At 24.3% G+C, this 16,518-nt stretch overlaps 1 protein-coding gene across 49 annotated transcripts in view; it reads left to right on the top strand.

The window, feature by feature from the left end:
- The first annotated feature begins 573 nt into the window (after nt 1-573).
- Nucleotides 574-16,518, top strand: part of LOC112599887 (Down syndrome cell adhesion molecule-like protein Dscam2) — a 61,922-nt gene continuing 45,977 nt past the window's right edge. For all 49 annotated transcript variants that reach the window (XM_025346987.1, XM_025347011.1, XM_025346985.1 and 46 more), the window contains exons 1-3: nt 574-820; nt 13,525-13,706; nt 15,172-15,310. In XM_025346987.1, coding sequence (XP_025202772.1) covers nt 766-820; nt 13,525-13,706; nt 15,172-15,310 — 376 coding nt within the window. In that variant the 5' untranslated portion in view covers nt 574-765. The remainder of the gene's footprint in view (nt 821-13,524; nt 13,707-15,171; nt 15,311-16,518) is intronic.

Genomic DNA, 16,518 nt, shown 5'->3' with positions numbered 1-16,518 from the left:
TAGACTACCTAAATGTCTTAAATTATCCATAGTCCATGTACACAAGTTTATTTTGAAATTTGTACTTAACATTGCTATTTAAGAAATGTTTTCAATATAATTAAAATTTGTAAAATTACAATTAATCATTATTGCTTGGATTTTTCAAAATAAATTACTATCTATAACATAGTTTTACATGTATGGGTTCACGTGACACGCATAGGTAGATCATAGATCATATTATTATAATATAATTTATATCTGTAATAATATGATCCAACTACTTAGATATCTAAGAATACACGTCATTATTAGCCTAAAATAAACTAAATAATATTATAAAATATACGCAATACCTACATATAGAACCGTAAACACGTAGTAATTAATAATATGTTTAAGGCTAACTAAAGTTCAAACTCCAAATTAGGTACATTTTATTCATTTACGTAATTAATAATATTAAATAATTATTTAAAATAACAATGTGTAAAGATTGTACTGGTGGCCACACTGTGAATCCGTCCGTCACCGCGCCCGCCGCTCGAATGTAATGGTAGTGTCTTGAGCCTCCTTACCGGCAGTCCGTGTTTTGGCGTTCGCGGTGTTTGGTGTACTTGTGTTTTGTGTCCTATTCGCTTCTCTTGTGTGGTGCATCTTATTGTTTTTCTTCATAATATAATTACATATAATTGTGCGCTATTTGACCTAGTAAACTTATTCGGATTTTCGTTTTCAGTAGAAGTTGCCGGCTCGACTCGAGTGGCGTGCAAAGACCTCAAGATGGGGTCTTGCGGAAAGCTTCTGCTGGCCCTTATCTTTACGTTTGCCACAAAGGTTGAGTTTTACTTTGTTACTAGTGTCGACAGTACTCGTGTAAGTTGTTTATTGACTAGAATGCAAACGCGAGTCAACAATCGATATTGTATTATTCATAGTAATTTTACCTAGATGTCTGGTATCTAAATATTTATATACTCGGCTCTTAAAATGTTACGTCGTATCGAACCATTTAGGTACCGCAATGTTTCTTAAATGTAGGTGTAGGCACATGCAAATATTAATGGCACCAGAACTATAATAACCTTTAGTACTTCTCTGGTATCATTAATTAAACCTAAAAAAAAGTATTTACAAATTTTTGGAATATATTAATCTTTTGACGTGTAAGTGCCGTAATCGACTACCTACTCTTGTTACAAAAATCTGACTGCCATTCGGCGTTGGTAAATAAGTAATATTAAATAGTTTGATTTAATTTTTTTACGCTTGTACTGACAGGAAGTCCCTTTGTGTATAATATGGACGGGGGTGAACGAATGACTGAATGAGTCATGAACGTTGTTGTAATGGGGGCGTTCTGTTCTAATGCACATCACAGTCGTAGTAGACATTTGTGGATTCTTATATAGTTACTCCCTTCATTGGATCTCAAAATAAATCTATACCCGAAAAATCTTATTAAATAAGTAAACGCTATTTTAGATTTCTTACACATTGATACGGTACTATCATTCCTACTGGCTAATGTATTTAATTTATGTAAATCTCATTTAACCTTTAATTAATAAGTACCTAATCTCGACTAGAATTTTAATTCTGCTTCATTTACAAAAAATAAAAAATAAAAATTTTTTTTTAATAATCGGTATATATTTTTTTAAACTGTGTGGAAATAGAAATTTCAAATCATTGAATACGAAATAACATAATTATTTAAATGAAAAATAATTATTTAACAAGTGACAAAATATTTATCAATCGATTAAAACCAATTGTTTTATTATCCATTTGTTATCTATTCATTTTTGAAGACCATAGTTCATTATAATAAAACTTTTTATAGATATTATATCGAGTTATAGAAAGATCTATTATGGCGTATTGTATTATGAATGGGATAAACATGATATATTTCATACTTCAATCAACGATTTTGTAACAATATATGCATCTAGTATATATAATTATATGAGAACTTGATTACTCGGGTTATTAATTTTTGTTAATCATCCATGATTTCCAAGAAACATTTATCATAAGTCGTAACAATCATATTTATTTTTATGACATCCCTACTATTTATCATTATTTGCTACCTTGCTATGATCTTAATAATTCGGGTTCGATGAGGTAGAATTTGACTTATCTATAGGTATGTAGCTATTAAAAAAAAAAAAAATAATAATAATAATATAGATATAAATATTTTATTTTAGTAAATATTTTTCTTTTATATTATAACGATTTAGTGTTTTATGGGTTCTTAGACTTCAAACACTGACCACTCATTTAAAGAATATCCATCCTGTTGGCATCACTTTGGTTGTGAACTAAAACTTGCTATTAAAATATTATATTATCATGCTAATTAATTTTTTTACCTTTATCTAATAAAGATTACCATCAAATTATCTTACCTTTGCGTGACTGCGTATCTAGGCATTTTAAAAATAGTTATTTCAAAAGAAACTACATGTTTAAATTATGAAACTAGGTGTAATGTATTATCTTATAAATACAATAACTAATAAGTGACTACATCTATATTTAAAATTTACTTAAATTTTTTTGTAAATTATTAAAATAGATATACTTGTTTTTAAAAGTAGATATGTATGTTTTAACTCTTTGAAGCATGGTGGTAAGTTGTATTGACCACCTATTTTTTTTAAATTTTTGCATGGTGGTCATGACTACTAACCACCTCAATGAAATAATTTTATCTTGTTCACGCATAGTGGTTAATGGAATCTACCACCTCAAACGGTTAGTAAATATACTAACATTTTTATTTATAAATAGTTGTATTTTCCCAACTGTTTACATTTTGTGTCATAGCGTACAATACACGGTATTGCAGATGTTTATCTTTATCGTCACCGATGTATAAATTAAAAATACAATTTTTGTTTGTAACATCTTTGGTATATGTATTGATAAGTATATTTTTCATTCATATCAGTTTCTATCGCCTAGCAACAATCATTGGCATAAAAATTAATACTTTGTAGTGGTATCCAGCAATAACCACCATTCAAAATAATATGCACATTATTGATAACTGATAAGCATTTATAAATATTTAAAAATCATTATTTCGCTTTGAAGTTTGAATCATATTCTTAAAATTTCAAAGATGTCGCGTCATACAAGATTTACCAAAACTATCAGATGATAAAAAAATGATGAGAGGTGACTTTGACTGGAACACTAGTAATACAAATATCACAATGTGTAAATGGAGAGATAAAAGAAGTGTTCATTTACTTTCATCACGTTCATTACCTCAAGAACCAATTTCAGTAAAAAGAAAACAAAAAGATGGAACAATTATAAACGTACCCTGTCCACAAGTATTAGTTGATTATAATAAAAACATGAATTATGTAGACAATTTTGACAGATTAAAAGGAGATTATTCATTAGACAGAAAATCTATTAAGTGGTATATGCGGTTAGTGTTTCATTTTGTAGATTGTGCAATAACAAATGCATTTATTATACATAGGGAATTACCTAATGTAGAACATTTTAAAAATAAAAATTTCAAAAGAAATATTTACAATACACTTTTATCAGAACAATTAGTGGCGGTTTCCCAAAAATCCAAAAAAACATTATCTCAAGGAGGCCCTGCTACACGGAAGCCTTATATAAACCAAAGTATTAGATTACAAAGTTCCAGTCACCAACCTCAAAGAACTACTTCTAGGCGTTGTGGTAATTGCAGTACTAAAAAAAACCCTGTAAGAAGCATTTGGGAGTGCTTAGTATGCAAAGTAAGTCTGTGCATGAAAAAGTCAAAAAACTGTTTTCAAGAATTTCATTTAGCAAAAGGTAAGCTGGTAATAGTTTACTCAATTGTTTATTGTGTTTTATGTTATTCTATAGAAAGATACATGTTCAGCTGCTTCCTATGACATATAAATTATTTCAATAAATAATATATATGTATAATGTGGTAATTATTTAATTTGATCAATGTTATGCTTTTTGTGTTGTTTTGTACTTTGCTACTAAATTGATATGCTTATGTATTGAATATAATATATTTTTGCAACTTTTTATAACATAATAATTGTTTTTATTAATTTATTTAAAATATGAATTTACATTTTCAGATGTTTGATTATTAATTGGTTATTCAAGAATTCATAAGTTGTTATTATCTATTTTATCTATATTATTATTTTTATTTTATATTACGTTTGTTAATAAAGAAGTTTGAGTTATAAAAAAAAAATATGTTGTTTATGTATGCATGGTGGTTAGTGTATGTAACCACCACTAAAACTTAAATAACTTTGTAAGTAAATTAAATTTTACTAAAATTGTGGTACATATATCATTTATTGACCCATTACTATAAGGTTTTTACAAAATTTTGAACTTTTTTTTTTAAAAAAGTTTCTGTGCATTTAGGTAGTGAATATTTAGTTTTGACCCGTGCTTCAAAGAGTTAAATGTAAGTATTAAATATATTATTATCAAGTATAATTCTGGATGTAACTAAAGATAGATAACCATGTGATGATATTTATCTACATGATTTTAATGGAATTTGATTTTAAAATAGAAAAATGATTTTTCTAATTGGTAATTAATTTAAATTATAAATGTATAATTTTTTTTGAAATAAACCGATTTTTATTAAATAATATATAGTTATATAGTACTTATACCTATTATTATAGTATCAATCTAAAAATACTCGTAATAAAAACACGTCCTTCATAAACCAAAATACAAAAGCTATAAAAATGTCTTGTGCTTTATTTAAAAAAATATATTATGCAATTGTCATAACTCATAAATTATAATTTTTAAATTTCCATATTATTCTAAATAGTGAATTAAATATTTTTAATATTTCAATATGTATTTAATGTTGATACTTGAATATAAAATATATATTATAATATTCTATTGCCTATGCTTTAGATAATATTATTTATTTTATTTACTTCAAATATTTATTAAAATAAAATTGTTTTTATAGGATTCTTGAATGGGAAAAACATTTCCGTTTGTATATTTAATTCAATCAATCATCATAATTAATTTTGTTATTTTATTGTTTAATTTTTTATGCACGTATACAATCGGATTAATAAAATACTATCCTGTTGTTTGAAATTTGGAGTATAATATTACTCCATTCATTATGTCCAGTATTGAACAAGTTTCATTTAATTGATAAATTAAATGAATCATGAATGATTGGATTTATTGAATTATAATTACTGAACAGTGAACAGTATCATATAATTGTTAATTTAATAGTAATACTATGTTATAGTTTAAAATATTTATGAACATAAATGTTAGGTAGTTATAAATTATAATTAACTGATGTCTAACGTAATAAATAATGTGTTGTGTTCTAAAAAAAAAAATATGAAAGTGTGTATGACCAAATTTCCTAACATTTTTTGAAAAAAAAATTGTATAGCTTAAATATTCACTATAATTTAGGATTATTGATTTATGGTTTAAAACGAAAAGAAAGTACGTATAATGTCAGAAATAATTTTTAAATATTAGTGTTACGTATGTATCCCTCTCATCGATCTACGCTTTTAACGTAACTGCACCTTCTACTCGTCCCACAACCCTGTCTGATAGCACACGCGGGTTCATTGGGCCTTCCATGTTGCCATAGCAACCACTGAAATCCTGTTGCCGTCCAAACAATACTCCAAGCACTCAACAGCAGTGTCCTTTGCGCCTAGAAAATCTGATTGTGCACGTGCCCGACGTTTCAAATATTATAAAATATTTTAATTAAATGATAATTTTAATAATAGTTTATTAAATTTTGTGGACCTGTTTTTGATTTCCAACTATTCCTGGCAAAGTATTAAAAAAAAAAAAAAAAACGAACAAAACGTATAGTAGACACCGAATGGTATTTCGTATTTCCTTTGCGGACGGATGTAATTGCATATCCGGGATATATTTTCCATCACATAATATACAGATATAATAACATTATTCAACGTGTAAAATACCAATATCAATTTGCAATTAAAATTATTCTGATCTACCAATGTGGATCAGTTACTTTTTAACTGCAATTAATACGTAAATAAATGTTTAATATAATCTTTTATCTAATGAATAATTATTGTTTTTATTTTGTTAATTTATTTTATTAAATTAACGTATAGAAATATTTTAATGATAAATCTTAACAATCTTAAAGCTAAATTTTTCCGCGGTGTTTTGTCCACAACATATTGGCCATTATAGCCTGTTGTTAAAATACCTTCTCCTGTTATATTCTATCATAATTGTTTTAATTATGTTCTGTTATCTGTTTAGCCTTGTTCTAGTTAAAATCAATAGAAATTCGGTGATTTTGAAATTTTTAGATTAGTTAGAAACGCGATAGATTACAACCAGTTTTTAAATCGATAAAAAATTATAAGGGTCGTTACATAAAAGTTGTAATGGATTTAAGGGGGGCTTAAGCGACCCACCCCTCTTTTTCAGTAATATTTTATTTTTAAGGCTTAACATCAAATCCTAAATACTATGTTATTATAACATCAAAAATGTTGCTCACCCTCTCCCCCCCCCCCCAAAAAAAAACCATTAGTTTTACTTACTTATTTAATTGAAAATGCATCAACAACATTCATAATAAATGTTTCTATAAATGACTAGTAAAATTTACTGTTTTTTTTTTTTTTTTGATATAATATATGGAAAACTATAAAACACAAATTCTACTGTGAATAGAGAAATATTTTCTTCATTTTGTATTAGTAAAGTCCCTTTATAAATTTTACTAAGAAACTATCATAATAGGTATTAGGTTTCATTCATATTACATTTAATTTTACCTATTTATTTTTTTTTAATCTCTTTTTAGGTAAGATTTTTTTACTTTTTACATACCTCTTTATATACATATAATTTAGGGATCCTTTGCCATTATGCCATTATATGCATAATGCATCTTAATTATAGATATTTATTAAAAGAATAAATATGAGTGTAAAAAGAGTTTTTAATTTATTTTCTATGTATGGCTTCTATAATGGTCACTCTAATTGTAGGATAATTCATAAGGAAATTACTTTCAACCATCAAAATTATTTTTAATATTATGTCCTACTATTTAAACTGAACTTTGCGTTAAGTAGAACTGTTTTTTAAATATGTAGTGATTTATCATTATCATTAATTTGAAAATTAATATTATAAACAATATATATAATCCGACACATTATCCATTATTTATATAGTTTTTATTTGACACATGTTTTTATCTTAAATAGTCTTTTTACTATTGTATTCTTATTAAGTCTTTATTAATAATTTGAATAATTATGTATTCATTAAAATAAGTTTTAAAACCTTACACTTGTATATAAAAGATTTAGATTCTTTTATCTGTCATGTTAATATTATGGAGTCTAATGTAATATGTGTGTATATTGTGTATGATATATAGTATACCTACTTTGTAGAATTGTAGTTGTAGAAATCTATGTCCACTTTACTTTTTTCACAATAGTAATTTACGTCTAGTTATAATATTTACCAAAAGTATTGTGAACTTTTTATACTTATTTATCATTTTATAATAATTAACAACACGATAAACTACTACATACCTCTATTTCCTATATTTATTTAAAACCAAATAGTATCTAAAAAAAATATTAAATTCTATAAAAAGAATAACTAAGTTAAGTAAAATATAGTTTTGGAGTGCAATCAGGGGAATATTACAATAACTGGTTACACATTTTATACATTTATATAATACAGTAGGTATTATACCGATAAATTAATGTAAATAAACTGTGCACTTTACGCAAGCGCATTTAGATTAAAAAAAACACTTTACTGAAAGAACTTTGCCCATGAAACAGCATCAGCCCAAATAACAGATCGATTATGTTTGTGTTATGTAACCGATACAGTGTTCCTTCATTGTATAACGGTAGTGTGTTACTAGTTTACCTCTCACATTACTTTATTAATATGTAAACAAACTATATTATATTTTAAATAGAATAAGTTATAGGTTAGCATTATTTAATTTTAAAATAAATAATTTGTAATGAAAAATCTACTTCTAAAATTTTAAATACAGTAAAAAAATTTAAACCTTCATTAATAACTGTTTTCCACATTTAGATTATATATAATATGTACATAAGCATAGTATAAGTACATAACAAAAAAATACAAATTTAAATGAAATGTATTACATACCTATTAAACAAAGTAAAGTTATTTAGAAGAAGAATGACGGATCTTCATTGGCGATTTCATTATGTTATGCTCGACCGCGTTTCAGGTATTCACTTGGTTTATTGTTCTTAGAATGATTTTACTAACAAACTATCGTCGTCCACGTACATTTAAATAATAACAATAATTAGTTACGACGACGTCCATGTTACAATTTGACTTTCAAATTTGATGGAACAATGGATATTCTTGAGGAGGAGAAATGAGTCTGTGAGTCAGTCGTTTGTAATTTCTCGTATAATAGTAATATACTAATGTTTAGTTCACGGCGTATTTTATAATATTTAAATATAAGCTAAAATGAAATACTTGATACTTAAGATATATAATTAATATAGTAAGTAAAATGTAAAATAGTATAAAATATTAAAATGTATTACTTGGTAGCATATTTAAAAATTAAGAATTAAAAAAGAAATTAAACATATTATGATGTAATCTTGACGAAGATCTTGATATTGCATATCAACAAAAATCGACTTAAATTGATACTTCGTCGTTGTAAAATCGGTCTTCTGAGTGTACGATAAAATAGGTATCATATTAAGCTCCATATCCACTTATTATGATAGCAAGCCACGAACAACGTTAGTTTGTTCCTTCGTACATTAGTTAAATCATAACAGTGGGTCAAATATGTATAAATAAATTTCGTAAGGGGCTTGTTTGAAATTTATTTCACAATTCAAAAATTTATGAGCTAAATTTTGTGTTTAGAAATATAATCTTGAAGTTAAAAACAAAGGGTAAAAATTTATTCTACGTAGTATATTATATATGTGTGTGTGTGTGTATAACATAGTATCACATTCAAGGGAAATAAAGTTTATTACATGATTATTGTGTATTTAAAATTTCCATGAGTATGTTTGTCACAAATTTTAACTACTTATACATTTACCATTGCTGTAAGTCGATATAGATTTCAAATTTTTGAAGATTAAATTAAATTATGAACAATCATTTTTATAAAATTTATTAGTATAATATAAACCTATAATGTGATAAACTATACTTTTTTGATATTATTAAACTTGAAAATAATTAGTTCCTGCCATTTTATGATTTTTGTCAACATTTATAAAGGTTCGAGGTTTAGTTTTTGTTTCTGATCATATATATATATATATTATTTATAGATTGTCTTCTAAAATTATCATTTGAGAACCATTATAGTTATAAATTTAATTTTATGTGGTTATTGTTTTATGGTATTTTGAAAATAACATTTTGGAAAATAGTACATTTTTACCTCTAGTATAATCAAATTTTAGTGATGTTTTATGTAGAACAACAAATAATTGAAAATAATTCTATGTACATTTTAACGAATAGTTTTTAAAGCCTTATAGGTTAGGTTAGGTTAGGTATACATGATATATTTTAACTATTTTAATTTCAAGTGTTCAAATTAATGTATACATAGAAATAAAAATTTCTAAATTTAATATTCAAAAACAAAAAATACTTAAAACAAATCAATTAATACAACTATAATAAAACAGTATAAAACTAAAACTTTTAGGTACTTATTAATTGTTCCTAAAAATTATCGTCAAATATAGTTAAAATAATAATATATTAAGACTAGATAAACATAAATTCATATAACAAAATTAAATAAGTAGATAAAGCTATGTGAAAAAAATTACAAGATTATAACCTAATCGCCTTTTTGTAGATGATTTTAAGCGATTCTTAAAAAACAATTTGAAGGAACTAGATTTGGTGGAAACAAAAATCTTTTTTTTTCATTTTGGTACAAATGAATTATAATAATTGCTTATATATTATTTAGTTAAAATATTTTTTAATAATATTTTCATTGAAATAATAATAAACTAATAATTCAAATAATAAAAAAATAAGTGAATATAAAAACTTAAATAGGTACTTCATGGCAGTATGGACATCAATTATTTAATATATTATGTTAAATAATTAAAATGTTTTCTGTATGTATTAAGTAATTAATTACTTATAATATTTGCTCTTATACAGTAGGTATCTAGGTAATTTATATAGAAAAGTTTATTAAATATTTTATTTTAAAATATATTTTGTTTTTTGATTTGTTTTCATAATTACTACATATTTTAAAGGAAATTTATTTAAGATAGGTATTAGGTATATTTTTGTGATGGTGATAAAAAAAAAATATTATTCTCTTCGATAGGTTTTTTTCCATTGGTGGTTATAAACACATTGAGATTTAAACCATGACAGATGTTGTATGCTTTGCAGCTGCCAGTACTCGAATGGTTAGGTGACCCACACACGTTCTACTACAGTATACGTGATGAGAACCGAGCGTTAGCCAGGTGTTCTTTTTTTGATGTATGAACATAACACATTCATGTAGCTGTTATAAAAGTACCTATAAAATCTCGCTGTAGAAAATCGCAGTAAAATAATATTTGTACCTGTTAGGTTTTTTCCACCTGACTCGATCCACATGGCTTTACTTTTAAACAAAATATTTACGAGTTTTAAAATGCCAAAAAAATGCAAACTTTTTTTTGAAAAACTCTACAAACATGATTTGGCAATGATCAAATTTGCATATGAGTATGTGTAAATTGCCTGTGTATGGAAATTGTCATCGTGGGAACAGTGCAGTGTTGAGGTCAATGCTGTGCGCGTTGTCATTTAATTCGTCTTTATTGTGCATTTTAATTTATCGCTCGTTTAGCTAACAAGTGTATTGAACACAGAGTACCTAAATTATATTAAATTATTTAGTCATATATTGTATATTTATACGAATAATGTGCTGCAAATTAATGAATATTTAGGAAAATTTAAAAACAGTATTAAATAAAATCATTATTTATCCATCTACTTATATTTCAAATTTAATCTTGAGGTAAAAAGTGTCATGTATCAGAGAGTTTAATTTTATAAAACAATATCTATAACCTTTGGTTAATTATCCACTGACAACATTTTAAAATTATAATAATAAGCATAACATCTAAAATATTTCCATTTAACAGTATTAATTAAACCTCAATATTCAATGAAATTATTGAACAGATAATTATAATATTTTAGTTACATAATATATATTCTAGGTTTATATTTTTATGAAATATAATTTAAAAACACTTGCGCAGTGAATATATTTATTTTTTACCACACAATATATTATAGTTATAGAATATTTAGAATACATTATTTAAGGTAATATCCACATGTATTTGGTTTTCCGTTCACTTATACTTATGCCACTCTATATTAGTCATGTTTCATGTACGTTAGTATAACCTTGAAAATCACTGAATAATGCCCATATAACTTTGAGATATTAAATAAAACGATATATTTAATTAAGTTATTTTATTGACTTTATTTGAAATAATAGTATAGTAATGACTAATAACCAATAAGTTTAAAATGTATTTTACTATTTCATGTTTAAAAAAAAATGTATAAGTATATAAAATAATCATGAAAATTATGTTATTATTTTATCTAAATTTATTTAATAATATTTATATAATGTAAATGGGTAGTTAAATAATATACAACTAATTAATTGAATAAATTGAATAATAAAAATATGTTAATGAAATTTGGTGTGTAAAATTTTATAAATTAAGTTAGCTACCTATTCAATTTATTGTAAACTTATTCGGTTAGGTTTTGGAACTAAATTTACTTGAAATGTATTTAAATATTCTTATTTCTTGAAAATCTATTCTAACATAATATATATGGTAGTATGATACCTACCATAAACCACAGCTGTTTATTTATAGAAAATTCCTATCTCGTTTGTCTACAACTTAGATATTTAGAATACGAAGTACGAAGACTTAAAGCGATGTAACTATAGTTTAAAAATCAAATTTCGATTTCTTGATCTAAATATGTATAGTTTCTTTGTTTTTAAACCACGTGTTATTATTTTTATGTGTTTGTTACCTCATACAGAGAACATGTGTTTATAATAATTTAATTCAATAATGACTTATAATGACGATATAGTTTGACGCTAAAATTTTTAATTTTTGTTTTTTGTTTTTATTTATCATCGTTGTATCTTTATACGTTAATGTGTATAGTTAATACTTATTAGTTCGTTAAATATATACTTTTTTAAATAATAATTATTATGAGTTCATAATATAGCTTGTAATAAAATTATTTTTTAAACAAAATTTTCAATTTTATTCTTTCTAATGTTCAAGGTATTTTATGTATTTGACATAATTGATTATTTATAAATTGCTAAATTTTAAATTAAGTGTTTTGTAAACGTGAACTTTAAAATTATTTAGTTATTTGCATTTAACACCCAGTAGATGCCATGGATACGGTGCAAAGTATTTTTACTACTATAAATTACGCATATTATACAATGTAGCACAGTGTGTCTATTAATAATTCCTTAAATAGTTTTAAGAGTAACTTAGAAAAATAAATTAATAAATAACTTTTAGTCGAGTTAAATTAAATATATTATTATGTTATATTACATTAATGTGTTTAAAAAAAATGTAATAATGTTATAACTTAAAGTTTGATAAAACAAGATTATAAAATTATAGTTTAAGTTTTAACTTCCTCCTTATGAATTAAATTTAAGAACACAACAAAGGCATATTAAAGGTAATCTATAGTACATCAATTATATTAAAAGATCCAATTGTACTGGCAATTATATAGTACTCGTATTATAAAGCGTTTTTAACTTCTTGACTTTTGTGATATTTTATTATACATTATCACTCTCAAAAAAATTATCTTCAATATTGCTATGTAGAGCGTTTATAAATAAGTAAATAAAATATTGAATTAATATAATTTTAAACCAGAGATAGGATGCTGTGATTAGATGTTGAAACTCAATTTGCTTCACTCATCTCGATATCGTAGGATATCATTTATGGGTTTACTGTGAAATATTTTTATTTTTATACAAAGATAAATCTTCACATTCGTGTAAAATGTTTTTGACTAAAGCTTAGCTTACTATACTTATAATTGATATTGTTTAAAATATAACGATTTAATCTAATTACAAAAATATTAATAACTTTGAACAAATGTATTAAATATAATAATAATGAATCTATGAATAACGTATTATAGTATAATATCAAGTTTTGATTAAATTGTCAATACTTAAAGCTACTAATTAAATTAAAAGAATTCTAAAATTGAAAGATTTGTTTAAAATTGTACGCTTTAATATTATTGTATCTGCTATTGAAAATTAATTATTATACAAAACTAATTGTTTAATTTTACATTTTTATTTAGTTTTTTGTGAAGATGATACTACCATGGGACCCATGTTTATCAAAGAACCAGAAAACCGAGTGGATTTTTCAAATACTACTGGAGCTATAGTCGAATGTACTGCTAGAGGTAGTCCTAGGCCAGAAATTATTTGGATACGTGCTGATGGCACTGCTGTTGGAGATGTACCTGGTTTACGACAAGTAAGATTTCCTATTCTATAATAATTTATATAATGTATAGTACAGTGAGTAACTTGAAAAATTTTAAAGCATATAATTGTCAGTGGAATCTCTACATATCTCACTTATGCTTATTAGGATGAGATAGATGAAAGTGGAATTTTTTTAAGACTTTAATGGTCTTGTCTTTACGAAATCAAATACTTAAGTAATAAAATGCCATAAGATAACAGAATAATTTCTATAAATTCGTTCCGGAACGATTTTTTTATAGATAAAATATATTCTTTTCAACAATTACATTTTTAAATTATATAGATATTTTTTCAACTTTTTTAATAGGTATTCAAATAATTATTAATCATGAAAATTTGAGTTCAAATGCCAGTATAAATTCTTTAACTCTTCCATGTTAATCCAGTATGCTACTGATATTATCAACTAAATTTTCACGTAATAATGTTTTTTAAATTTTAAACACTTAACGAAGTGAATATTATACTTCTGTTCAGTATGGTTTTTATTTCTAATCATAGTGATAATTATAATTATATAAAACCTGTTAAAAAATTTTAAATTAATAAACTTATTTTTAATATTTATAGTATTTATACATTTATTGAATCTAAATTGTAATAATTATATTATATTGAGTTATAAATTAAATAATTTATATGTATATATATATATATAATGTATATTATATAATATATGTATAAAATAATTATAATAAAATTGGTGGCTGTGTTGGAGTATTTGGTCGAATGTCTGTGCGTGGATAGTGGATGTATAAAAATCTCCTGTTATTATAAATATAGAAATAAATCGGGTTTAAGACATATAATTTCACATTTATCACGACTTATGGCTAATGTCGTTTTATTTGCAAACCATGCTGAAATTTGCATAAATAATTTATTGTAATGGCTTGGTTGGGTTAGTTTTAATACCTATAGTTTGACTTTAAAAGGAAAAAAGTGTTTCTTAGTGTATCAAACAAAGGGCCAGTTATCTGTAGTATTCATTAAGATTATGTAGATCTATTAATAAACCAAAATAAAAATAAGTGAAAATATTTATTTGAACTTTAGTAAGAATTAAACAAGAATTACTGGTTAATGCTTTTTAATGTTTTATGTACAATATATTGTTGTATCTTACGATATTCAATAAATCGATATATGCATTTATCTGGTATAAAATTGATCTGATTATGTAAAACTTTTATTTAAGTATCATTATCACGGAATTAAGAAAGAAAAAGATGTTGTTGCTTATTTAAAAAATTAGTAAAAATTCAAATAAAACGACAAATATATACTATGTAACTATTTATGTTATACTTACTATCTGTTACTAATCCTAAAAATGTCGTCTGATAAACCGACTAAATCACCATTATTATATCCAGCTCAAGTTACTTATTTTATAAAATTTTTAAAATGACACATTTTTGGTTTTGAATAATTTTATAATATTTATATAGGTCAAAGGAGATGGAAATTTGGTATTTCCGCCTTTTCGAGCAGAAGATTATAAACAAGAAGTACATGCCCAAGTTTATATTTGTATGGCTAAAAATCGTGTCGGTGTAATACATTCTAGGGATGTTAATGTTCGAGCTGGTATGTAAACTAAATTTTATTTTTTAAACTAAATAATATATATTATCTGTAATTAATTAAATTAAAGATTTAAAATAAAGTAATATAATTAAATAAGTGTACCACAGAAATTAAGTATTTAATATTCGCACACCTAAAAATATTTTGGATTTAAAACATATTACACAAAATAATTTATAAGTCAATTAATTCAAAAATTTTAATTATTTTAAAATTTACATTTATAATTAATCCAATTGTTCAAAAAAATGTAGTATTCATCTACTTATTTAAGTTTAAACTTCTTTTTTTTAATGGCATGAAATTATTAAATACGTAGGAATTTAATGAAGGAGAAAATATAACATAATTATATAAATATTTCACAAAGATGATATTAAAAATATAAGTTAATTGTTCCTAAGTAGTTAATTGAAACATATTATGACTTTATTTACATAATATTTTCTAAACATTTTTATCTGAGTATTTTGTTCCTTTCAATAATTAAATATTGTTATTATTTATTTTAAAACATTTAAGTCTTTATTAATTTATTAAAAGTTAATTTGTGAGGTTGGTAAACAATTAGTTAATATTTTGATTCAATAAATATGAATTATTTTTTTGTTTTCTGGAATTGGGAACATTTCCAAAACTATTCACAAAGTTATTTTCGACACATTCAATGTTCTTAAAAAGTAAATATACCAAGTATAATTTTAATAAATAAATTAACATTAACCTATATACATGCATGTACATGGATGGAACAGCGTGTTGTTTTCTTAAAGTTTTAGCTCAAAATATAATTGAACTATATGAATACTTATTATAGTGCATCTCGATTAGTTAGAGACTAAAGAAGCTGAGTAATTTTTTTTTTGAAACAAAAAATGAAAATAAAATGTTCTGATTTTAAATAACAATAGATATGTATAATTATGAGTAACTCTCATTATGGCGTTTAGGATCAAATAAAATTTAAATTATAGTTATAGGCATAATTAACATAAAACAAAACCAGTGTCAACATGTTCGTAATCAGAAATTTTAAAGTTGTAGTTTCTACGTTTGTGTATTCACTGGTGACACAGAATTCTGTACAAATATTTTTTTTTTAAGGACTTAAAACAAATATTAATTAAATATAGGTCATATAAATTAAGTTAATGGATCTATTTCAAAAGAACTTAAAATGTAATTAGATGCCCATAAAGTAAAACTAT

The sequence above is a fragment of the Melanaphis sacchari genome, unplaced genomic scaffold, assembly GCF_002803265.2.
Source record: "Melanaphis sacchari strain LSU unplaced genomic scaffold, SCAv2.0 Contig564_pilon_pilon, whole genome shotgun sequence".
Lineage (NCBI taxonomy): Eukaryota > Metazoa > Arthropoda > Insecta > Hemiptera > Aphididae > Melanaphis > Melanaphis sacchari.
Note: the sequence above shows the minus strand (reverse complement) of the source record. Positions and strands in the feature narration are given on the sequence as shown.